The sequence below is a fragment of the Rhincodon typus genome, chromosome 47, assembly GCF_021869965.1.
Source record: "Rhincodon typus isolate 14 chromosome 47, sRhiTyp1.1, whole genome shotgun sequence".
Lineage (NCBI taxonomy): Eukaryota > Metazoa > Chordata > Chondrichthyes > Orectolobiformes > Rhincodontidae > Rhincodon > Rhincodon typus.
The window spans coordinates 641,503-668,275 of NC_063378.1; the positions used below are offsets into that span (position 1 = coordinate 641,503).

The 26,773-nt window shown below is 46.7% G+C and overlaps 1 protein-coding gene across 1 annotated transcript in view; it reads left to right on the forward strand.

Moving 5' to 3' along the window:
* LOC125487919 (myelin-associated glycoprotein-like) overlaps positions 1 to 26,773 on the forward strand; it is a 40,192-nt gene that overhangs the window by 6,657 nt on the left and 6,762 nt on the right. Inside the window, 7 exon segments of the mRNA XM_048620559.1 lie at positions 9,570 to 9,648; positions 13,955 to 14,311; positions 18,126 to 18,413; positions 19,761 to 20,018; positions 22,355 to 22,612; positions 24,035 to 24,185; positions 24,187 to 24,335. Coding sequence (XP_048476516.1) covers positions 9,570 to 9,648; positions 13,955 to 14,311; positions 18,126 to 18,413; positions 19,761 to 20,018; positions 22,355 to 22,612; positions 24,035 to 24,185; positions 24,187 to 24,335 — 1,540 coding nt within the window.

Here is a 26,773-nt window from a genome sequence, read left to right on the forward strand (position 1 = left end):
TCGCATTTCCCTGCACTTGGCCCATATCCTTCTAAACCTTTCCTATCCATGTATTTGTCCAAATGCCTTTTAAATGTTGTTAATGTACCTGCCTCAACCACTTCCACTGTCGGCTCATTCCATATACATACCACCCTCTGTGTAAAACAAATTGCACCTCAAGTTCCCATGTATTCTTTCCCCTCTTACCTTAAACTGATGCCATCTAGTCCTTGATTCCCCAGTCCTGGGCAAAAAAACTGAGTGCATTCACCCTATCCATGCCTCTCATGATCTTATACCCTTCCATAACATCCCCCCTCAGTCTCGTACGCTCTGAAGAGAAAATTCCTAGCTTGTTCAACCTCTCCCGATAACTCAGTCCCTTGAGTCCTGGCAACAGGTTTATTTGAAACCCCAAGCTTTTGGAACACAGCTCCTTCGTCAGATGGAGTGATGAGAAGCACACAGGCACATAATTTATAAGCAGAGAGTTCAAAAGATCTTACAAACGGAGTGAGTGGAGTGTCGACAGGCTGAATAATAAGTCTCTGCAGGTGATCAAAAGTGTCAGACAGTGTGAGTAAAGTATCAACAGCTGAATAGCAAGTGAAGGGAAAACCTATAATCCGATTAATTGAGGCAGAGAGATAATTACAAAAAATTAAAAATAACGTGGTGCTGGAAACAAATCAAATGGCTGTCCATCTTCACCATGGATGTCCAGTCCCTATATAATTGCATTCCCCATGCAGATAGCCTAAATGCCCTCTGCTTCTTCCTGCCCCACAGGCCCGACCAGTCTCCCTCCAATGACACCCTTGTCCGCTTAGCTGAACTCGTCCTCACCCTTAACAACTTCTACTTCAATTCCTCCCACTTCCTACAGACAAAGGGGGTGGCCATGGGTACCTGCATGGGCCCAAGCTATGCCTGCCTCTTTGTAGGATACGCGGAACAATCCCTCTTCTGAAGCTACACTGGCCGTATCTCCCACCTCTTCCTCCGTTATATCGATGACTGTATCGGCACCGCCTTATGGTCCCACAAGGAGCTCGAACAGTTCATCCACTTCACTAACACCTTCCACCCTAACCTTAAGTCCACCTGGACCATCTCCGATACCTCTCTCTCCTTCCTAGACCTCTCTGTTTCCATGTCTGGCAACCAGCTCGAAAACGATATCCATTTCAAGCCTACTGACTCCCACAGCTACCTAGAATACACCTCCTCTCACCCACCTTCCTGCAAAAATGCCATTCCCTATTCCCAATTACTTCGCCTCCACTGCATCTGCTCCCGAGATGAGGCATTCCACTCCCGGACATCCCAGATGTCCTCGTTTTTCAAGGACCGCAACTTCCCCTCCACAGTGGTCGAAAACGCCCTTGACCACATCTCTCGCGTTTCCCGCAATTCATCCCTCACACCCCCTTCCCGCAATAACAACCAAAACAGAATCCCCCTCATCCTCACATACCACCCCACCAACCTCCGGATCCAATGCATCATCCTCCACCACTTCCGCCACCTGAAATCTGACCCCACTACCAAGGACATTTTTCCCTCCCCACCTTTATCTGCCTTCTGGAGGGACCACTCTCTCCATGACTCTCTTGTCCGCTCCATACTCCCCACCAGCCCCACCACCCCCGGCACTTTTCCCTGCAACCTGCCCCTATACCTCCCCTCTCACCCCATCCCAGGCCCCAAGTAAACCTTCCACATCAAACAGATGTTCACCTGTATCCGCAGTTCCCGTTGTGGCCTCCTCTACATCGGGGAAACCAAGCGGAGACTTGGAGACCGCTTTGTGGAACACCTACACTCGGTTCGCGACAAACAACTGCACCTCCCAGTTGCGAACCACTTCAACTCCCCCTCCCACTCCTTGGACAACATGTCCATCCTGGGCCTCCTTCAGTGCCACAACGATGCCACCTGAAGGTTGCAGGAACAGCACCTCATATTTTGCTTGGGAACCCTGCAGCCCAATGGTATTAATGTGGACTTCACAAGCTTCAAAATCTCCCCACCCCTGACCGCATCCCAAAATCAACCCAGCTCATCCCCGCCTCCCTAACCTGTCCGTCCTTTCTCCCATCTATCCACTCCTTCCACCTCAACCCCCACCCCACCTCCTACTTACCAGCCGCATCCCCACCTCCTTGACCTGTCTGTCTTCCCTTGACTGACCAACCCCCCACCCTAACTCCCCACCTACACTCAACTTTACTGGCTCCATCCCCGCCTCCTTGACCTGTCCGTCTCCTCTCTACCCATCTGCTCCTTTATCCATCTTCCATCCACCTCCCCCTCCCTCTCTATTTATTTCAGAATCCCCTTCCCCGCCCCCATTTCTGAAGAAGAGTCCAGACCCGAAATGTCAGCTTTCCTGCTCCCCTGATGCTGCTTGGCCTGCTGTGTTCATCCAGATCTACTCCTTGTTATCACAAATGGCTGGAATAGCATGATAGCTATAAGAGTCACATGCTGAGGGTCTAACCAAAGTAACAAGTAATCCAAAATTGTACAAACTAATTAAGGTAGAGAGATCATAACAAGTCATCAGGGAACAGAGGACCATGAGCAGGCAGATGGGATTAATTTGGAATGGCATCATGGTCAGCACAGTCATGGTGGGCCAAAGGGCCTGTTTCTGTGCTATACTATTCTATGTCAAAACAGGACACTAAGAAAAATTTTACACATATAGAACAGTATGGTGGGGTTACTTGTAGCACAATATGAATCCAAGATCACGGTTGAGGCCACCTACATGGGTACGGAACTTGGCTATCAGTTTCTGCTCAGCGATTCTGCATTGTTGTGTATCCTAAAGGCTGCCTTGGAGGATGCTTATCCAAAGATCAGTGATGAATGTCCTTTACTGCTGAAGTTTTCCCTGACTGGGAGGGAACATTCCTGTCCAGCGATTGTTGCACTCACCTTTTGCCATAGTGTCTAGGTTGTCTTGCCTTTATACCATGCCTTGGGGCACCCTTTGCCTGCAGTATATGAGGTAGACAACATTGGCCAAGTCACATGAGTATCTGAGATCACAAGGTAGAGATCTTTTCTGAAGAAGGGTCCAGACCCAAAATGTCAGCTTTCCTGCTCCTCTGATGCTGCTTGGCCTGCTGTCTTCATCCAGCTCTACACCTTGTTATCTCAGATTCTCCAGCATCGGCAATTTCTACTATCTCTGAATCACATGAGTATCTGCTGTGTACGTGGCAGGTGGTGCTCCCAAGTGCGATGGTGGTGTGGTGTTGTGGTTGATGTTGTCCTGAAGGCTAGGTAATTTGCTGAGAGTGATGGTCCGTTTAAGGTTTGGTGGTTGTTTGAAGGTGAGAAGTGAAGGTGTAGCAATGATCTTGGCGAGGTGCTCATTGTCATTGATGACATGTTGAAGGCTGCAAAGAACATGACGTAGTTTCTCTGCTCCGGGGAAGTACTGAACAACGAGGGGTACTCTATCGGTTGTGTGCTGTGTTTGTCTTCTGATTAGGTCATTGCGGTTTTCCACTGTGAAATGTTGGAACTGCCAGAAGAGGTGGCACAGGCTGGTACAATTAGAACATTTAGAAGGCATCTGGAGGGGTACACCAATTGGAAGGGTTTAAAGGGATATGAGCCAAATGCTGGCAAATGGGACTAAATCAGTTTAGGATATCTGGTCAGCATGGACAATTTGGACCGAAGGGCATGTTCATATTCTGGGTCTGATACCTGAACTTTTATCTCCAATAATTTGTCAGAGACCAGTTGTTGACAGAATCCAACAGGAAAATATCTTGGATAACACGGTGTAGAGCTGGATGAACACAGCAGGCCAAGCAGCATCAGAGGAGCAGAAAGGCTGACGTTTCGGGCCTAGACCCTTCTTCAGAAAAAAAATCTTCCTTCCTCTCTCCGTCTCTCTATCCCTTCCTTCCGTATTTATTTCCTGGTAGAAAATTCTGCCATCTACTGGGGTGTGACTTGAACACCTCAGAACGTTTTGCTGAGTTTCTAGTTTAATAGCAGTCTAATAATAATAATCTAATAATTAATAACTAATAGAAGGGGGTTAAGGAGATCTTGGTTATTTGTTAGTCTAATAGTTAGTAATGGTTGGGGATTTTAACTTCCCAAACATAGACCGGGGCTGCCATAGTGTTAAGGAGTAAGATGGAGAGGAATTTGTTAAGTGTGCACAAGAAAATTCTCTTATTCAGCCTGTGGATGGACCTACTAGAGAAGGATCAAAAGTTGACCCACTCTTGGGAAATAAGACAGGGCAAGTGACTGAGGTGTCAGTGGGGAAGCCCTTTGGGGTAAGTGATCATAATTCTATTAGTTTTAAAATAGTGATGGAAAAGGAGAGACCTGATCTAAAAGTTGAAGTTCCAAATTGGATGAAGGCCATTTTTTTTAGTATAGAACTTTCAAAAGTTGATGGTGGGGGGTTGATATTTGTAGGTAGAGGGGAAGCGGGAAAGTTGGAGGCCTTCAAAAATAAGCTAACAAGAGTCCAGAGACAGTATGTTCCTGATAGAGTGAATGCAAGGCTGGTAGGTGGAGGGAATGCTGGAAGACTGGAGAAATTGAGGATCTGTCAAAAAAAGAAGGAAGCGTATGTCAGGTATAAATAACAGGAATGGAGTGAATCCCTAGAAGAGTATAACGTCGCACATACAAACTTGGGGAGATGATGGCCTAGTGGTATTATCACTGGTATGTTAATCCAGAGACCCAGATAATGTCCGGGAGACCTGGGTTCAAATCCTGCCATAACAGATGTTGGAATTTGAATTCAATAATTATCTGGATTAAGAATCTAATGATGACTGTGAATCCATTGTCGATTGTGAGGAAAAACCCATCTGGTTCACTACTGTCCTTTAGGGAAGGAAACTGCCGTCCTTACCTGGTCTGGCCTACGTGTGACTCCAGACCCACAGCAACATGGTTGACTCCTAACTGCCCTCTGGGCAATTAGGGATGGGTAAGAGATGCTGCCTAACCAGCAACACCCTCAACCCGTCAATGAATAAAGAAACACAAATACACTTGCTCTCTCTCTCATTACCACCCCATACACAAGCACACATTTTCTCTCTTCCCCTTCTCAGCCACACACACTCTCTCTCCTCACACACACTCACTTTCTCGCTCACTCACTGTCTGTCCACACACAGTCTCTCTCTCCCCTTCACAGACATACACTCTCCCCCTCTCTCACTGGCCCCCACTCCCACAGACACGTTTTGTCTCTCCCCCTTCTCAGACACACACTCTCTCCCCCTTCGCAAACACATCTCTCTCTTTCGATCGCTCTCTCCCCCCCCTCACACACACTCACTCTCTCTCACACCTCCCTCACTCAATCTCTCTCAACACACGCACAATCTATCTCTCTCCTTCACACACATAAACACTCTCTTCCCTCTCTCTTACTCAAATACTCACTCTCTCTCAGTAACCCCCCTTCACTTTCACACACACACAAATACACACTCTCTCCTTCCCCACCTCACACACACTCACTCTCACTACCCCTCTCACACACACCCTCCCTCTCCGCCTCTCTCTCATACACTTGCACTCACTCTCTCTCACTCCTCTGTCTCACACACACGCACCCTCTCTCTGTCTCTCTGCCCTCCAACACACTGTCTCTCTCTGCCCTCTCTCTCTCATACACACACACACTCTCACTCCTCTCCTTCTCTCTCTGCCCCCCAACACATACTCTCTCTCTGTGCCCCCTTCTCTCTCATACACACATACACTCACCCACACACACACACACACACACTCTGTGTCTCTCACTTTCTCTCTCTCTCTCTCCCCTCTCTCACACACTCACTCTCTCTTTCACTACGTCCCCCCCACACAAACACACTTTCTCTCCCCTCCTCAGACACACACACACTCTCTCTCCCCCCTCACAAATACATACATACACACGTATACACTTTCTCTCTCCCCCCTCACACACACTCTCTCTGTCTCTAGCCTCTTCACTCTCTCTCTCGCTCTCTCACACATACACACACACAATCTTTCTCCACCCACTCTCACACACACACAAACACACACGTTTGTTAATGGCCTTCTTGGTGGAGAACTAGGCCTCTAGAAATTCCTGTCCTTGTCTCTGTTTGGCCTGTCCTAGGATCCTGGTGTTGTCCCAATCAAATTGATGGTTCTCCTTCTCTGTGTGAATGGAGATGAGTGAGTATTGGTCGTATCTTTTTGTTGCTGGTTGGTGTTCATGTACTCTTGTGGCCAATTTTCTTCCTGTCTGTCCAATGTAATGTTTGTCACAGTCCTTGCATGGAATTTTGTATATTGTGTTGGTTCTGTCCATAGCAGGTAAGGGGTCTTTGGTTCGAGTTAGCAGTTGGCATAGGATTGACATGGTATCATCATCATCTATTCTTATATCTTTGAGGGACTTGAGGAACTCCTGGGCTGAGTGGATTGAGTGGGGTGACTTGCTGAAGAGGGGCTTTCGTCTTCGCTGTAACTCCTTGGCTAACTTGAATGTTGGTGTGCCTGGGAGGGAGACTATGGGTCTGAGGGGTACTGCCGATTTGTGTACTTTTGGGAGGCCATAGAATCGGGGGATGTTTGTCCCTTCAGGTTTCATTTTTGGGTAGTCGGCTTTGTTAATTTTTCTGGTCTGTTTGAGTCTCTTTAGTGTGTTGATTATTTTATTACCCAGTTGCGATGTTGAGTCTATTTGCACTTGCAGGTATGTATTTGTGTTTGCTAGTAGTATCTGTGCTTTAGTGAGGTAGTCCCATTTGTTTAGTATTACTGTCATACGCCCTTTGTCCGTTGGTAGGATTATGATGTTTTTGTCTTTTCTCAGTCTTCTAGGACCTTCTTTCCTGATGTGTTGAGAGTGTCAAGTTTGCTCCTTCTGCTTAGTGCCGGGACCACTGTCTGTCTTATGGCTTGTTGTGTTTCCTCATTGATGGCATTCGTCTTCAGTGTGGCTTCTAGTGTGGCTAAAAGTTCTGTCTTGTTAGTGTCTCTGTGGTTGTAGTTGAGTCCATGTATTAGAAGAGCTTTTTCTGTGTCTGTTAGTTTCCTGTCTGAAAGGTTTTTTATCCAAGTGTTTGGCCTATGGTTGTCTTTTAAGTGGGTTAGTTTGGCTCATTATTCTTGCAGTATGTGTTTTTCTTGGTTCTTGTTGTCTGTTGACTAACATTAATGGCTCGTTCTAAGTCTCTTTTCCAGTCTAGGTTGGTAGCGTCTAGGAATAGGGTTTTTTGGCGTGTAATTTCTCTGTCACACCTATGGAGTTGGCTAAGTGCATCATTGATCATTACCTTTACAATTCTGCAGCCATTGTATTCTGCTGTCCTATGTGCATGTGGGTTGTTGATGGGGTGGTTTGTATCTCAGACTGCGCGGTAATACCTGGTTCCTGAGGGCATCCATGTAAGAAGTAGAGTTGCTCGCGGATAGCACTCTGTTGTTTGGCGTAGTTTTCCCACTTCCAGGCCAATTTGAGCATACTTCACCCGTAGGTCTCTAAGGTTCATGAATAGCTTGGGTTGTGGATGCTGTGGTTGGTTCACTCGCCGAGTTGGTTCGTTAGTTTGCAGACATTTCATTACCTTGCTGGGTAACATCATCACTGCAGCCTCCGATGAAGTGCTGTTGTGTTTTCCTGCCTGGTATTTAAACTCTGGGGTCCGTTGGATTTGATCACCTCATTTCCCGTTTTCCTTCGCAGTGGTGTATATATAGGATCTAGTTCCATGTGTTTGTTGATGGACTTCTTGGTAGAGAACCAAGCCTCTAGGAATTCCTGTGCTTGTTTCTGTTTGGCCTGTCCTAGGATCCTGGTGTTTCCCCAATCAAACTGGTGGTTCTCCTTATCCGTATGAATGGAGACGAGTGAGTATTGGTCGTGTCTTTTTGCTGACCCTCCGACAGTGTGACACTCCCTGAACACTGATACTCCAACAATACAGCACTCCCTCAGCTTCTGCTCCTATGATGCTGCTTGGCCTGCTGTGTTCATCCAGCCCTGCACCTTGTTGTCTCGGATTCTCCAGCATCTGCAGTTCCTACTATCTCTGATTCAATTTTAACTCCCTCAGCACTGACTGTCCAACATTGCGACATTCCCCCAGTACTGACCCACCAAAGTTATGTTTCCACTGCACTGATGCAGCATTCCCTTAGTTTGCACCAGGGCTCCTTAGACAGCATGTGAAAGGACAACAGCAGCAAATACATGGGAACACCATTCCCTGCATGTTCCCCTCCGAAGCTACTCGGGGAAGTGGCAGTAAAGTGGATCTGAGGAATGTGTGATCAGCCGTGTCTTTTTGAATGGCTGTGACAAATGGCCTCATCCTGTTCCTATTTCTTATGGACACAGAATCACTCGCCATATTTATTTGGTGATATTTTGCCGTTCCTTCAGTGTCACTGTCAAAATCCTGGGTCTCCCACTCTAACAGGTCTACCTACAGCACATGGACAGCACCTCCACCAGGGCAGTTAGGGACAAGCAGTGATGTCTGCATCCTGTGGATAAATATTAAAATAGCCTTTGTGGATTGTCATCCTGGATCATGGCATTGAAGTTTCTGGTCTTGGGACCAGGGTAGATAATCCATGTGAACAGCTACCAAAGTCCGAGTTCAGTTCACATGGGTCAACAATTTGCTTATATTGCAAACTGTTATAGAATTTATCCGGGGCTTCCTACTTCCTCATTTTGACTTGGTATGTCAGCCCTTTCTAATTAAAAACACTAGAACAGCAAAGGAAAATTACATTCAGCCCAAGCAGAGCATCTCGGCACTTAGTCCCCAGGTGAAGTGTCAGGCAGGTCCTGGATAAGTAACATAATGGTTGGAATTCACTTCAATGACCAACATCGACCTTTGTTTGTATTGTCAATTTTTAAAGGTATCATTTCATTGGAGGCAGATCAGAGATGATTGACTAGGATGATCCCAGTATGGAGGGATTGTCTTACGATTAAATACTAAACAGGTTGGGAATCTACTCAGTGGAGTTTAGAAGAATTAGAGGTGATCTGATTTAAACATATAGGATTAAGGGGCCTGACAGGGTAAATTCTGAGTGGATGTTTCACATCATGTGAGAGTTTGGGACCAGAGGGCACAGTCTCAGAATAACGGGGCACAAATTTAAACTCAGATAAGGAAGAATTTCTTCTCTCAGAGGGTTGTGAGTCTTTGGAACTCCTGCCACAGACAGCTGTGGGGGCAATGTACATCAAAGGATGGAATAGATTCTTTATCAGTCAGGGAATCAAGGGTTACGGACAAAACACAGGAAAGTGGAAATGGGAATTGTTGGATCAGCCATGATCCAATTGAAAGTTGGAGTAGGCTCGAGGCGGAAAATAGCCTTCTTATGTTCCTATTTCTTGTCTTAATTTTGAAAACAGATTCCAATGATTGATGCCTTTGAAACAGTTCTACTTACTAGTAACATCTGGACATACAGCTGAAGTCTGTGAGGACACTGTCTAAAAGTAGTTCTGATTTCGCGAGAGCTGTCAGACGAAAGCTGAGTCTCATTAACTCCTTTCTCTTTTACAGCTTGTGAGGGAGAAGCTGATGAAATATTTGGCGTGGACAATGATCAGGAGATCTTGCTTCCCGCTCTTATTTCTTCAAGGTAATGTCATCATCAGCTCAGGCAGATTTACAGTTAATTGTTTTGTAAAAGATCATTGTTATTGAGCTCAGATTGGGAAACAATTCAGCAGTGAGCCAGTGTACAATCTCATACCAAGTCCAGGTCACCCATTACCACATGTGCTCACTGATATACACTGTCTCCCGGTCTGACAACAGCATTGTAGGAGCAAAGAGATCTCAGAGGGTTCAAGGATTGATGAAGATTACAGAGATAGGGAGTGGGGGAGTGGAGGGTTTAGAAAAGGATGGAGAGAATCATCAAACTGAGATGTTGACGCTAATGTAGGTCAGTGGGTGTGGGATACAGGGACATTTGAGAAGCGTGGATAAAAACTGGAGGGTGAAGTGGATCTCGAAACCAGGACTCAGATAGCAATGGCCTGAAATTTGTGTCTTTTGCTGATTTTAGTCAGAGTGTCCCACAGCAACATCTAAGATCGACAAGATAAGATTAATCGTGTTTACCTCTGATCTGCTGCACAATATAAATTTACCAGATGCTGAGAACATTGCAGCTTCAGAGATCAATTAGTCACTGCCTGAGATGGAGGTGGAATCAGATTGAAGAGGAAGTTTGAAAAACAGGAATTAGAGGAATATTAAAACTGGGAACATTTTCAGTGCTGTGGGGTAAAGATGAGATCATGGGGACTAATTTGAGGGATCTTCCAAAGAGCTGACCCAGGCATAATTGGATGAAACAGTCTCTATTAGTGCTGTATAATTCTGCAATCCCGTGATTTACGTTCCTTCCCGGCAACGCATCAGTTTCCTGCTGAACACGTAGTTATTCCAGATGGACAGGAAACAATTAGCTTCTGAATTCAGCCTTCTGTGTTGGGCCAAGTTTCGTTTGAACCACAAAAACTGAGAGACCATCTATTTAAAGCTGTGTCATGTGCAGAGCTCAGGCTAGAGGCATTTTGCTGGAGTGTTTCATAGCGTCTGCTGGAGTAAGGTCAGTGCTGAGCCTGCAGACAGTGCTACATTGGAATCAACAATACAGCAATTTGAGGCTTGGAACTGATATAACCCCTTAGACAATAAGGATCCAAAGAGATCCCATAGATACTGATGATTTAAAGGGACACTTAGTCAGTGAGGACCAAAAGAAATCCCTCAGACAAAGGGAATCCAAAGGGATCCCTTAAACAATAACAATGCAAAAAGATCCCCAGATAATGAGGATTCAAACAGATCCCTTAGACAATGGAGGTCCAAATACATTCCTCAGACAATGAAGACCCAGAGAGATCCTTTCGACAAAGAGGGTCCAAAGAGATTGTTCGGACAATGAAGATCCAAAGTGATTCCCAACTGCCAATATTACCCAATTGACGGCAATGACTTCCAAGGGGTCCTCAGTAGATTAATTATATCACCGAGAGAGAGAGAGATAGAGGAAGAAACAGAGAGTGAGCGTGAAATAGCTTGGGGCTGAGTGGCTTGGAGGGGAACTTGCAAGTGGTGGTGTTCCCATGTATCTGCTGCCCTTGTCCTTCTAGATGGAGGTAGTTGTGGGTCTGGAAGGTGCTGTCTGAGATCTTTGGTGAATTTCTTCAGTGTGAATTGCAGATGGTAAACATTGCTGCTACTGAGCGTCAGTGGTGGAGGGAGTGGATCTGCCTTTTTAGACTGAAATGAGTAAGAATTTTGAGTCTTTGGAAATCTCCTCAACTGAGAGTGGTTGCAGTTGGGTCACTTGATATATTCAATGCTGAGAGAGGGAGAGTTTTGATTGCTAAGGAAGTCAAGGCATTAGAGGGATCAGGCAGGAAAGTGGAGTACCGTTCACAATCAGATCAACTTATCGGTTAATGGGTCAGGCTGGAGGGGCTGAATGGCCTACTCCTGCTTGTATTTCTTATGAAAGTTAAGCAGAAAGTACTGGAGAAACTCAACAGGTCCAGTTCTATTCCTGGACAGAGAAACAGAGTTAATATTTTGTATCCAATATGACTCTTCCTCAGAATGCCTATTATTTGTGACCTTGATTTATACTACCTTCTCCACCCCCCACCTTTCACAAATGTGTAAATTCTCCGCACAATTGATGAACACTGAGAAACTGTATTTGGTTTGCACAACATCATCAGATGTTCCCCAGATTGGCATGTTTCTGCACATGGTCACTGACCTTCGGAAAGTGTGGCACTCCCTGAACGATGACGCTCCGACATTGCGGCACTCCCTCAGCACTGACCCTCCGACAGTGCGGCACTCCCTCAGTACTGACCCTCCGACAGTGCAGCGCTCCCTCAGCACTGACCCTCCGACAGTGCTGCAAACCTCAGCACTGACCCTCCGACAGTGCGGCGCTCCCTCAGCACTGACCCTCCGACAGTGCGGCACTCCCTCAGCACTGACCCTCCGACATTGCGGCACTGCCTCAGCACTGACCCTCCGACATTGTGGCACTCCCTCAGCACTGACCCTCTGACATTGCGGCAGTCCCTCAGTACTGACCCTCTGACAGTGCGGCACTCCCTCAGCACTGACCCTCCAACATTGCGGCACTCCCTCAGCACTGACCCTCCAACAGTGCGGCGCTCCCTCAGTATGGACCCTCCGACAGTGCAGCAATTCAATTCAATGGCCTGATTCAATCTCCCCGTTCATCTTTTCTGCTGTATGGGGATCGATCCCATCCTCTCCTGGTCTATCCCCATGTGAACTGAAACTCCCCTCACCATCCCCCAAACCCCGGGCCATCCTGTGAAATCTCCCTCCGTACTCCCCCTCGGAGGTTGGTGGTGTCTTGGGAAGGGCAAAAGATTACAGTCTGAGATAGAAAGAGGCTTTGGGGCTGAGGGTGTTAGCTTGGTGTCTAAAACAGACGGCTGGTTTGTAGATTCTCACTAGGAGCAGAGCTATGGAGAGAGTACGTTCAAGTGCATTTTTATAGCGCCTACAACTCGGTAAAGCAACATGCTACTTTAAGGAGTTTCACCAGGAGGGGAGCAATTCATTTATCCTCCACTCATGTCTCAGTCAGATATCCCCATGTTTAACCCCAATGGGATTGAGTCCAACCTGCTCAACATAGACTCAGTGCAGATCTACTCCTCCATAAGCACCAGGGAGCTCTTGTGATGCAGGGGTAGAGTCCCTATCTCTGAGCTAGGAGGCCTGGGTTCACATCCCACCTGCTCAGGTGGTGCATTATAGCATACCTGAACAGATTGGTTTGAAGCTATCTGTCTGTCCTAAAATATTGAGTCAAGCATGTAACTGAGGTACGCAGCAAGATGATTAAACTCCATCCCTTTTCAAATAAAGCATGACATTGTGTTTGCCTTCCCATGAAGTACATAAAGACAGACTCCACAGCTATACTACAGGTTAACTGTGATAACTACAGCTGGGGAAGGAGTGCATTATTCATCTCCAATGAAACAACACTGCATTCAATTTAGTTCAATTCCATTTTGAAATTTTTGTAACAGTGCCTCTTCCAGGGGCTGACACCCTTTAACCTGCTTTAATTTAGCCATTAAATCTGAATAAACTCTTTTTATATGGCTCAAAAGACCATCACTTTATAAGATCCTGACAGGTCTTGGATGGGCCAAGGATGTACCCTGATAGGGGCAAATCCAGAACTAGGGGGCTCTGTGTTAAAGCCTTTTTTAAAACAAAGGGTTATGTGACTTTGGGAGCTCTGTCTCAGAAGGCAGTGGAGAATATTTTTAAAACAGAGGATAGATTCTCGTTGGGCCAGGAAATCAGAGGTTATTGGGGAGAGACAGGAATGTGGAATTCTAAACACAAGTAAATCAGGCATGACCTTATTGAATGGCAGAACAGGCTCAAAGGGCTGAATGGCCTACTTCTGCTCCAGACTCAGACGTTCATACGTGCTAATGGGCTGTTATCCATGTGAAAGGTCAGCCAGGTTCCTCTGCATTCTGTTTCCCAATACAGTTATAATTGGCTCTGTAATGTTCTCTACTACTAGGGCGGCACGGGGCCTCAGTGTTAGCACTGCTGCCTCACAGCACCAGTATCCTGGGTTCGATTCCACCCTCGGGCGACTGTCTGTATGGAGTTTGCACAATCTCCCTGTGTCTGCGTGGGTTTCCTCCCACAGTCCAATAATGTGCAGGTTAGGTGGAATGGCCATGCTAAATTGCCCGTAGTGTTTAGGGATGTGAAAATTAGGTGGGTTATAGGGCATGGGTCTGGGTGGGATGTCTGAGGGTCGGTGTGGACTTGTTGGGCCGAAGGGCCCGTTTCCATACTGTAGGGATTCTATGATTCTTCCTTCTCTCTGTCTTTGTCAGGCGTGGCAACAGAAGAATGGGCAATGACAACTACAGATCGGAAGGCCATCAGTGGTTCATGTGTGGTTATACCCTGTACCTTCGACTTTCCATCCCACCCTTACAAGGCCGTGCAGGGAGCTTGGTTTAAATACTGGTACTACTGGAAATACACTGTTGCCTACAGCAAAGATCCCAATTATAAGATGTCCACCTTTGTTGGACGTACAGATATAATTGGAGACTTGGAGGAGAAGGACTGCACCTTGAAGGTTAACAACCTCAGACCTGAAGACAGTGACAACTATTACTTTTATGTCGATGTGGAGGGATTCGAAGACCACACCTTTCAAACGCCAGTAAAACTAGAAGTTTTAGGTAAGTCCCAGTCTCTCTGACTATCACACAGTCCAAGGTGGTATGGGTCATACCTCTCAGTCTGAAGGTTGTGGGTTCAGGCCTCACTGCAGGAGATAGCAGCATGAACTTCAAACTGGTGTGCTCACAGGGTGCAGCACTCGGAGGGTGAGTATGGAAGAGGTTCTGCACTGTTGGAGGGTCAGTACTGAAGGAGCATGGCATGGTCAAGTGGTCAGTATTGAGGGAGTGCCACACTGTCGGAGGGTCAGTGCTGAGGGAATCCTGCAGAGTCGGAGGGTCAGACAGATTTAGTGCTACGTTATTGACAGGTCTGTAAATGTGTCTAGAAATTGCCCGACATATTGATTCCCACTTTTTGAACATTTCTGCATTTGAAGCAGAGGAGGTCAGTGTGGAGGCACTTGTAGGTTCAGAACTGGAGAGACTCTTGTAGTTTGGATACATTTATCATTCAGTTTTGAAGGTTCCAGAATCATGTAGACCTTGCCAATGTGGTTGGCCATCAGGAGGAGAGCTTCAAGATGAGCTGTGCAAGAGAGCGGTGACCTGGGCAGAGGCATGGAAGATGCAGTACAGTGAAGAGAAATGTGGAAGGACATACTATGATAGGACCAGCAATGAAAGAACGTGGGCCGCAAACAATTTGTAAAGTGTAGTCAGACAGAGAGGCCTAGCCATCATGAAAGGGTACGTTGATAAAACGATTCAAACAACACATGTCTCCCTTCTGTTTTGAACCTGAACATGTGAGGGGAGTGCAGAGAGATGGATGGTTCAGGCTCCACTCCAATACTGAGCTGTGTTCCCTGGCACCGCAGCAAAGATGTAAAGGCTCTTGAAATGGTGCATGAGAGATTGACCTGAATGGTTCCTAGGAGCAGGGATTTTAGTGACAGGGTTCGGTTGGAGCAGTTGGGGCTGTTCCCCAGAGTGAAGGAGATTGAAGGAGTCTGACTGAGGTGGAGCAGATGGGGACAGGCTTAGATCAGGAAAACAAACCACAGCTGTTCCCATTCACTGATGATACAAAGACCAAGGGAGACAGATTGAAGATTTTGGGGCAGAGATACAGAGCTGGGATTGTGAGGAAAGACAGGAGTTTAGAACAATGAAGTGGGGGTATATCATAGAAAATTATAAAATTCTAACAGGAGTAGACAGGGTAAACACAGAAAGGATGTTCCCAATGACCAGGGCAGTCTAGAACCAGGAGTCATAGTCTAAGGATACAGGCTAGGCCATTGAGGTCTTAGATGAGGAAAAATGTCTGCATCCAGAGAGTGGGGAGCCTGTGGAATTCTCTGCCACAGAAAGTGGTTGAAGCTAAAACATTGAATATTTCCAAGATAGAGTTAGATATAATTCTTAGGGCTAAAGGGATCAAAGGTATTGGGGAGGAAGCAGAGAACAGGTGACTGAGCTGGATGATCAGCCATGGTCCTATTGAATAGCACAGCAGGCTTGAAGGGCTGAATGGGCCACACCTGCTCATCTTTTCTATGCTTCTAAGAGCAGTAATTTTCTTTAATATATGCTAATTCAAGGGATGAGGGTGTCACTGGCTAGGCCAGCATTTATTGTCCAGAAGGCAGTTAAGAGTCAACCACATTGCTCTGGGTCTGGAATCACATGTAGGCCAGACCAGGTAAGGATGGTAGATTCCTTCCAAAAAGGACATGAGTGAACAAGATGGTTGGTCATCATCAGCATCTTAATTCCAATTTTTTTTTCTTGAATTAAATTCCACCATCTGCTGTGGTGGGATTCGAACCTTGATCCCCAGAGTAATTTGGGTTTCTGGATTAACAGTCCAGCAATAATACAACTAGGCCATCACCTACCACTATGATCTGGAACACGGTGCCTGTGAAATGTGGTGGAAATGGATGTGGTCAGTGATTCCAAAGGGAAATTGGATGGACATTGGAGGGAAATAAATCAACGGACAATGAGAAGTGAGCAGGAGAATGGGACTGAGACAGTAGGAACTGCAGATGCTGGAGAATCTGAGATAACAAGGTGTGAAGCTGGATGAACACAGCAGGCCAAGCAGCATCAGAGGAGCAGGAAGACTGATGTTTCGGGCCTAGACCCTTCTTCAGAAATGGGGGAGGGGGAGGGGGTTCTGAAATAAATAGGGAGAGAGGGGGAGGCGGATAGAAGATGGATAGAGGAGAAGATAGGTGGAGAGGAGACAGACAGGTCAAAGAGGTGGGGATGGAGCCAGTAAAGGTGAGTGTAGGTGGGGAGGTAGGGAGGAGGTAGGTGAGTCCAAGCAGGATGGACAGGTCAGGGGGGCAAGATGAGGTTAGTAGGAAGGAGATGGGCGTGGGGCTTGAGGTGGGAGGAGGGGATAGGTGGGAGGAAGGACAGGTTAGGGAGGCGGGGACGAGCTGGGCTGGTTTTGGGATGCGGTAGGGGGAGGGGAGATTTTGAGGCTTGTGAAGTCCACATTGATACCGTTGGGCTGCAGGGTTCCCAAGCGTAATATGAGTTGCTGTTCCTGCAACCTTCGGGTAGCATCGTTGTGGCACTGCAGGAGGCCCAGGATGGACATGTCGTCTGAGGAATGGGAGGGGGTGTTGAAATGGTTCACGACTGGGAGGTGCAATTGTGTAATGCGAACCGAGCGTAGGTGCTCTGAAAAGCTGTCCCGAAGCCTCCGCTTGGTTTCCCCGATGTAGAGGAGGCCACACCGGCTACAGCGGATGCAGTATACCACATTAGCAGATGTGCAGGTGAACATCTGCTTGATGCGGAAAGTCTTCTTGGGGCCTGGGATGGGGGCGAGGTGTGGGGGCAGGTGTAGCACTTCCTGCGGTTGCAGGGAAAAGTGCCAGGTGTGGTGTGGCTGGAGGGGAGTGTGGAGCGGACAAGGGAGTCACGGAGAGAGTTGTCCCTCCGGAAAGCAGATAAGGGTGGGGAGGGAAAAATGTCTTTGGTGGTGGGGTCGGATTTTTCCCTCTCCACCTTTACATCGGGGAAACCAAGCAGAGGTTTGGGGACCACTTTACAGAACGCCTACGCTCGGTTCGCACTAAACAACTGCATCTCCCAGTCACGAACCTTTTCAACTCCCCCTCCCATTCCTCAGACGACATGTCCATCCTGGGCCTCCTGCAGTGCCACAACGATGCCACCTGAAGGTTGCAGGAACAGCAACTCATATTCTGCTTGGGAACCCTGCAGCCCAACGGTATCAATGTGGATTTCACAAGCTTCAAAATCTCCCCTCCCCCTACCGCATCCCAAAACCAGCCCAGCTCGTCCCCGCCTCCCTAACCTGTCCTTCCTCCCACCTATCCCCTCCTCCCACCTCAAGCCCCACCCCTATCTCCTTCCTACTAACCTCATCTCGCCCCCTTGACCTGTCCGTCCCCCTGGACTCACCTATCTCCTCCCTACCTCCCCACGTACACTCACCTTTACTCGCTCCATCCCCGCCTCTTTGACCTGTCTGTCTCCTCTCCACGTATCTTCTCCTCTCTCCATCTTCTATCCGCCTCCCCCCCCCCCCCCTTTTTTTTCAGAACCCCCTCCCCCTCTCCCTTTTCTGAAGAAGGGTCTAGGCCCGAAATATCAGCCTTCCTGCTCCTCTGATGCTGCTTGGCCTGCTGTGTTCATCCAGCTCCACATCTTGTTATCTCAGGAGAATGGGACTAACTGGATTTCTCCTCAGAGCCAGCCAGCATGGAGCGGAACAGCCGAATGTCCCAGAGATTTTGGGAGTCCAGATTCTGATGTAAAACCATAGAATCAACCTGATCTCCTTTCCAATGCTTGCTAACATCTGGCTCTTTCCATTTTACAGATGCTCCTGACCATCCCGAGATGTTATTCCCAAGGGTTTTGCAGGAAGGGACATCGGCATATATCATCTGTAAAGCCCTCCACACCTGCCCTGATAACCATCCCAAACTGACTTGGAGTCAATTGCCATCCTCCTCAGTCAGTGACACCAGAGAGAGGGGGGGCAAGATTACCGCAGTGCTGACCTTTAACCCTTCATACACGCATCACCGTCAAACTGTCCGCTGTACATGTCACTACCCTCAAACCAACCACAAAGTGTCCAACTCAGTCACCTTGAGTGTGATATGTAAGTTATTGGTAACATTGCTGCCTGTGATCCAAATGGTGTTGGTCTTATATTAAATCAGGTACTGATTTACAAAGGATAATCCCAGAACTGAGAGGCTATAACCATCGCGAGAGGCTAACAGTCTGAGGGTCTTTTCCCTTGAAAAGAGGAATCTGATGGGTGAGCTGATTGATGTCTTTAAAATTCTGAAATGGCTTTCGATCAGGGAGATGTAAAGAAGATGTTTCCACTTTTAGTGGGGGGGAGACCAGAACGAGAGGCCCTCGATAGAAGACAATCCCCGATAAATCCAACAGGGAATTCAGGAGAAACATCTTCCCAAGAAAGTGAGGAGGGGGCAGAATATGGGACTCGCTCCCAGAGGGATCTGGGGGAGGCATATAGGACTTGTTCTAACAGGGAGTTGGTGGGGGGGAGTGAAATGTGGGACTTGCTCCTATAGGGAGTTGATGGGGGGGAATTGGGACTCGCTCCCACAGGGAGTAGGGGAGGAATGTGGGATTTGCTCCCACAGGGAATGTTTGAAGTGAATATTGGACTGAGGGAAGCTGGATAAACATACAAGGGAGAAATGGAGAGAAGGATGTAGTGACGTGGGTGGATGCTGAGGGGGGTGCTGGGAGCAGGTGGTACGAGACAGAAACACTAGCATGGAGCAGAGGGGATGTTCCTGTGGTATAGTCTGGTTGTAATTCTCTGTAAAATTATCAACGGGTCAGGCAACAGCACAGTTTACACAAAGGCTAAACTTAAAGTTGTCTATAGCTTATGATTATTTTCAATTGCTATCGAAATCTAGTGGTTAAGCTTCACTCTCTTGTGTAGTCATTTACTGAATGTGGGTGTTGCTGGCTGGGCCAGAATTTACTGTCCATCCTTAACTGACCCTTGAGAAGGTGGTGATGAGCCTTCTTGAACCTCTGCAGTTTATGTGCTGAATGTAGATCAACAATGCCATTTGGGAGGGAATTCCAGGATTTTGATCCAGTGGCACCAGATGATGTATTTCCAAATCAGGATAGTGATTGCCTTGGAGAGGAACCTGCAGGTGGTGGTATTCCTACATATCTGCTGCCCTTGTCCTTCTAGACACAAGTAGTCGTGGGCTTGGAAGGTGCTGCCAAGAAGACTTAGTGAATTTCAGCAGTGTACCTTGTAGATGGTACACACTGCTGCTACAGAACGCTGGTGGTGGAGGGAGTGGGTGTTTGAGGATGTGGTGCCGATCAAGCAGGGGCAGCTTTGTCCTGGATAATGTTGATGTTCTTGAGCTTTGTTGGAGCTACACCAATCCAGGCAAGTGGAACTCAGTGTTTAATGTGTTGATAATTTTGTATTTGAAAGATGCTCCTCATGATACATCTGTCAGAATGACAACAAGAAAAGGAAAGACTGTTTCTCTAAATTGTTCCAGTGATGGGAATCCAGCAGTCCACAGATTCAACTGGTTCAAGATCTCCCAAGGAAATGTCGCTGGTCTGAAATTGTCTGGTCAAACTATCACTGTTCCTTATGCATTGGAGGTGGAAATCTCCTACTACTGTGTAGCAACAAACAGCCTGGCCAGCTCACAGTCTCTCCCCGTCCAAATTCCCACAGAATGTGAGTACTCTTAATCCTGGTTTTAAAAGAATTTCATATCTTTGCGAAGCTTCAGGATGATCCAAACGCCATGTAATTCAGTTTTCTGTCATTCACAACTTGCAATGCTCTCTTAAATGATTCCTGGTACATGGGTTACAAATAAATGCCAGTGTTCAGGTGCAGTAAGCACATTCGAATACAAGTGGGATGTTGGTGGCTGTTGCAATGGGAATTGGGAATAAAGGTTAAGGAGGTGTTGTTACAATTGCGTGGTGCCCTGAACACATTTGCAGCACTAGTCTCCTTACTGAAGCAGGAAAGGTGATGGTGTACAGGTAATGACATTGGTCTAATAACCCAGGCCCCCAGGCTAATGCTCTGGGGGACATGGGGTTCAAACCCACTGTGTCAGTAGGTGAAATGTGAATTCAACAAAAATTTGGAGTCAAAAGGTATGACCATACAACCACTGTCGATTATTGTACAGACTTATCGGGTTCACTAATGTCAAAGTCAAAGAGTCATATAACATGGAAACAGGCCCTTCAGCCAATTGAAATGTGCCATCCTCACCTGGACAGCAATGTTATTGACAATTAACTGCCTTCTGCAACATCCCCAGCAAGACGCTTAGTATTTTTTCTCTAGAAAGTGAATCTTCATCATATTCCCAAGGATCAGTTGGAGATGGGAAAATGATACTGGCTCATCATTATCAAGTACATTCAAATAGAACACGATGCAGTATGGTATGAAATGAGGCTTTAGATTGGGTGCAGGATTGAAAAGAATGATTCCAGAACTGACAGGTTATAAATATTAGGGGGAAAAAATAAGGCTGGGTCTCTTTTCACCAGAAAAGAGATGGCTGAGGATGATATGAAAACACAGAATTGTGGAGAAATTGAGCAGGTCTGACAGCGTCTGTGGAGAGAGAGAGAGACAGAGTGTTAATGTTTCAGTTAACTCTAGAACGAAGAAGGTGAGGAGTGACCTGTTCAAGTTCTTTAAAATTCTGAAGGGATTTCAATCAGGGAGACATGGAGAAGATGTATACAGTTGTGGGGATCTGTGAGACCAGAATGAAGGGCCCATGAGTAGAAGATAGCCCCGAATAAGTTCAATGGGTTACTTCAGTTTTGGTGATGGTTAAGTTCACGGTTAGGTGGAGTTAGTGACAGATGAGGTACAGTGAGGAGAAGTATAAGGTATATACGTTGATTTACAGATACACTTTGGTATAAAGGACATGAATGGATTAAATAAAGGGTAAAAGTATGTACGGGGCATTGAAGGTGGCAGGACAGGTGGGGAGAGCAGTTCAAGGACAGTGTGCTGGGTTTTATTAACAGGGGGATAGAGTACAATAGCAAGGAGATGATGCTGAACTTGTACAAAATACGTGTTAGACCTCAGCTGGAGTATTGTGGGCAGCACATTACATGGAAGATGTGAATGCATTGGAGAGAAAGTTCAGAAGCAATTTACATGAATAGTGTCAGGGATGGTAATAGGAACATCAGAGTTGAGGATAGATTGGAGATGTTGGGATTGTTCTCCTTGGAGAGGGGATGGCTGAGGGGAAACTCATGAGTCGTCTGGACAGAGTGGAAGGTTAGAAACTGTTCACACTCATTAACAGAGGGAGAAATTAGGGCAACAGTTTGACAGTGTTTTGCAAAAGAAGCAAATGTGAATCGAAGAAAACCTTTTTAACACAGAGAGACATTCAGGTCTGGAATGCACTATCTGAAATTATGATGAAGGCATGTTAAATTGAGGCATTGGAGAGGAAATTGGATGTTTATTTAAATAGACACAATCTACTGCGTGACAGATAAAAGGCAGGAGATTGACACTAATTCTTTTGGAGAGACAGTGTTAATACGATGGGCTGAATGGCCTCTTTCTGAATTGTAACAATTCTGCAAATTCTCTAAATTGACAGGACAGGGGTGGTTAGTTTCAAGGTTTTGTCCCAGTGACATGGAAGGAACAGCGATATATTTCCAAGTCAGGATGGTGAGTGAACTAGTGAAGAACTTGCAGGGGTGAGGTTCCTATATATCTGCTGCCCTTGTCCTTCTATATGCAAGTAGTCGTGGGCTTGGATGGTGCTGTCGAAAGTGCCTTGTGGAATTTCTGCAGTGCATCTTGTAGATGGTACTCACTGCTGCTACTGATCATCAGAGGTGGAGGGAGCAAATGTTTATGGATGTGGTGCTTTGTCCTGGATGGTGTTGAACTTCTTGAGTGTCGTTGGAGCTGTACCCATCCAGGCATGTGGGGAGTATTCTATCACACTCCTTCCTTTAGCTCAGTGTTTAATGTGTTGATAATTTTGTATTTGAAAGATTCTTCTCGCAATACGTCTGTCAGAATGACAACAGGAAAAGGAAAGACTGTTTCTCTAAGTTGTTCCAGTGATGGGAATCCAGCAGTCCACAGATTCAACTGGTTCAAGATCTCCCAAGGAAACGTCACTGATCTGAAATTATCTGGTCAAACTATCACCGTTCCTTATGGATTTGAGGTGGAAGTCTCGTACTACTGTGTAGCAACAAACAGCCTGGGCAGCTCACAGTCTGTCCCCGTCCAAATTCCCACAGAATGTGAGTACTCTTAATTAGGGCTTTAACACAATAGTGTACCTTCTTGAAGCTTCAGGATGATCAAATGTCTTGTATTTTATTATTCTGTCATTCAGAAGTTTTAATGCTCTCTTGAATGATGAACATATCATTCCAAAAGTCACATAATATTAGCGGGTATCTGCGGCAAAGAAGCACATAGGTGCAGCCAGCAGTGAAAAAGGCAAATGGCCTCCTCTTCTTCATAGCAAGAGATTTGGAGCACAGATGTTTTACTGTAATTGTACAGGGCTTTGATGAGACCACATGAGACCAAAACTGTACACAATGGAGTATTGTGCACAGTTTTGGTCTCCTTACCTGAGGAAGGATATTCTGGTGATGGAGGGAGTGCTGCGAAGGTTTACCAGACTGATTCCTGGGGTGCCAGGACTGATGTATGAAGAGAGATTAGATTGGTTAGGAATATATTCACTGACATTCAGAACAATGTCATGGATCTCATGGAAACCTATGAAATTTTAACAGGACTAGACAAGAAGGATATTCTCAAACACCAGACAGTCTAGAACTGGGGGAATCATAGTTTATGGATACAGGATTGGTCATTTAGTGAGATGAGAAGAAATATCTTCCCCCAGAGAGTGTTGAGATCACAGATCATAGAATCCCTACAATGTGGAAACAGGCCCTTCAGCCCAATAAGTCCACACCGACCCACACAGCATCCTGCCCAGACCCATTCCACTATAAACCCACCTAATCTACACATCCCTGAACACTACGGGCAATTTAGCATGGCCAATCCACCTAGCCTGCACCGGTTTGGACTGTGGGAGGAAACCCACACGGACACGGGGGAAATGTGTAAACTCCACACAGACAGTCGGCTGAGGATGGAATTGAACCCGGGTCCCTGACGCTGTGAGGCAGCAGTGCTAACCACTGAGCCACCATGCCACCCTGTTGAGCCTGTGGAATTTTCCACCATAGAAAGCAGTTAAGGCCAAAACATTAAATGTTTATAAGAAGGAGTTAGGTGGAGTTCTCGGGCTCAAAAGGATCAAAGGGTATGGAGAGAGAAAGCAGGAAGAGGGCATTGAGTTGGATGATCAGCCACTATCGTACAGAATGGCGAGTAGGCTTCGGGTCCAAATGGCTACTCCTTTTCCTCTTCTCAACGTTTCTATGATAATGAAGGTAGATGGCATCTTGGCATTTATCGCAATGGGAACCAGATGGATTTGGACAATAAGGAATATCAGGTACACGATCATTCTCCCTGAGAATAACGATATGTGAATTTAAATTGAAGAAGCCCTCTTGGTTGTTCTTGAACAACACTCCAGTGTTAGTGAGTTCGGCTGGGTTTCTAGCCCAGTGACATTACTGCAATACCACGGTGTCCCTCTGAGCTCACTTTGGTTTTTACTGTGCTCACAGATGGTGCTGTCATATTGCCAGAGTCCAGGTGCACCCGGTATCAGACCAACATCATCTGCCTCTGTCTGGTGCAGATAAACTCCACTGTTAACATCACATGGGCTGTTCCCAGTGGGAGCATTGGAGAGATGGGATCGGACAGGATCTACGAGACAATCAGTCACGACCGGTTCCCTGGTGACCAACACTCTCACCATCAGAGGAGGCAAACTGTTAAAGTGGATAAACTGTTCTGTAGCAGACGTTCAAGAGGGCAGGGCCTTACAGAGGCTATTGGAAATCCAGCCTGATGGTAGGTCAGGTCAGTATTTGCCTAAGGTCATTTGAAAGTTAACAAAAGCTTTCTTTTTTAAAAAAAAACTCATTCACGGGCCATGGGTGTCGCTGGCTAGGCCAGCATTTATTGTTCATCCCTAATTGCTCCTGAGAAGATGCTGGTGACCTGCAGCCCATCTGATCAAGGGACACCCACAGTGCAGAATGAGCTGACATTTGTGCCCCACTGTTCACAAAATATTCACAAAAAGTATAAGATTGCAATGAGACCACAAATTTACCTGACTGACTGGAATGAAGGAATTTATACCATGTTTATATTATATTGTAAATTGTACTTCTTCAGAACCTCCAAATAATCACACTTGCGCGCGCACGCACGCACACACATACACACACACACACACACACACACACGTTCAGAATTAAGACAGACAAAAGACAGACAGTTTCACAAAAGACAATGATGCAAAACAAAAGAGACAGAGTAAAGGAGACTTTGAAGATCAAAAGACATAGTAAGAACTGCTGATGCTGGAGTCAGAGATAACACAGTGTGGAGCTGGAGGAACACAGCAAGCCAGGCAGCATCAGAGGAACAGGAAAGCTGACATGTTGGTTCGGGACCCTTCTTCAGAAATTGGGGGAGGGGGAAGGGCGTTCTGAAATAAATAGAGAGAGGAGGGGTGGGGCTGGGGATGTTGGTGGGATGGTGATAGGTGAGTGCAGGTAGGCAGTGGTGGGGATTGGTCAGTGAGGTGGGAGGATCCTCATCTGCTCCACATTCCCCACTAGCCCCACCACCCCCGGCACCTTTCCCTGCAACCGCAGGAAGTGCTACACCTGCCCCTACATCTCCCCCCTCACCTCCATCCAAGGATCCAAAAAAGCCTTCCATATCAGACAGATGTTCACCTGCACATTCGCTAATGTAGTCTACTGCATTTGCTGCTCCAATGTGGCCTCCTCTACATCGGTGAGACCAAGTGGAGGCTCGGAGACGGCTTTGTAGAGCGCCTGTGTTCTGTTTCGACAAACAACAACACCTTCCAGTCGTGAACCATTTCAACTCCCCCTCCCACTCCCTGGATGACATGTCCATCCTGGGCCAGCTCCAGTGTCACAATGACACCACCTGAAAACTGGAGAAGCAGCACCTCATATTCCGCCTTGGGAGCCTACAACTCAATGGTCTTAATGTGGCCTTTACCAGTTTCAAAATCTCCCACCCCCAGCCTCAGCCCATGACCAACCCTCCCTCTCATCCCCGCCTCCTTGACTTGTCCGTCTTTTCTCCCACCTATCCGCTCCTCCCACCTCATTGACCAATCCCCACCACTGCCTATCACCATCCCACCTACCTTCCCCACCCCCACCCCTCCTCTCTCTATTTATTTCAGAGCTCCCTTCCCCCTCCCCCATTTCTGAAGAAGGGCCCCGACCGGAAACGTCAGCTTTCCTGTTTCTCTGATGCTGCCTGGCCTGCTGTGTTTCACCAGCTCCACGCTGTATTATCTTTGAAGATCAAAGCACCAGACTGAAAGGTGGACAGTTATTTTCTCACGGTCCTTTTTAATTTTAACATTGATGACATGTCATTGTCTCGAGGTGATGGTTGCTCTCTAATTCGATGTCTGACCAGTTAGTCACTGGTCTTTTTTCGATTTATTTCAGTTTTCCCAGATAGAGAGAGAGAAAGTAGGAGAGTTGGATGTCTTCCATTTGCAGGCTCTGCATATTCCTCTCACTCACCACGATACTTAGAGCATAACTCATAAGTGAGTTGTTGTCAGACAGAATTTGCTTACCTCACTGTGCCATTCAGTCTCAAATTCAACCTCTCATACTTCAAACAGCAACACTATATTGCACAGCTTAATAAGTATGCAGTAATTGATTTTCAACTTGTGAAACACTCCTATAATTTCAATGGCAATCCAGGTTCCATTTCAATTTATAGCCCTGAAGAGGAAAACTATGGAGCCTGTTGCAAAAGAACAAATTTGACATTATAGATCAGAGAATTCCTACAGAGTGGAAACAGGCCCTTCGGCCCAACAAGTCCACACTGACCCACAGAGCATCCCACCCAGACCCATTACCCTATAAACCCACCTAATCTACACATTCCTGAACACTATGGGCAATTTAGCATGGCCAATCCACTGAGCCTGCACATCTTTGTGACTGTGCGAGGAAACCAGAGCACCTGGAGGAAACCCACACAGATGCAGGGAGCATGTGCAAATTCTACACAGACAGTCGCCCAAGAGTGGAATCAAACCCAGGCCCCTGGGATATGAGGCAGCAGTGTTAACCACTGAGCCATCAAGCCACCCGAATCAAAATACATCCTCCCATCACATTGATCATGAATAACAATCAATGTGTTCAGTGCCCTCTTTCTTGTTGTTGCAGGGTCAGTGCTGAGGGAGTGCCGCACTGTTGGAGGGTCAGTGCTGA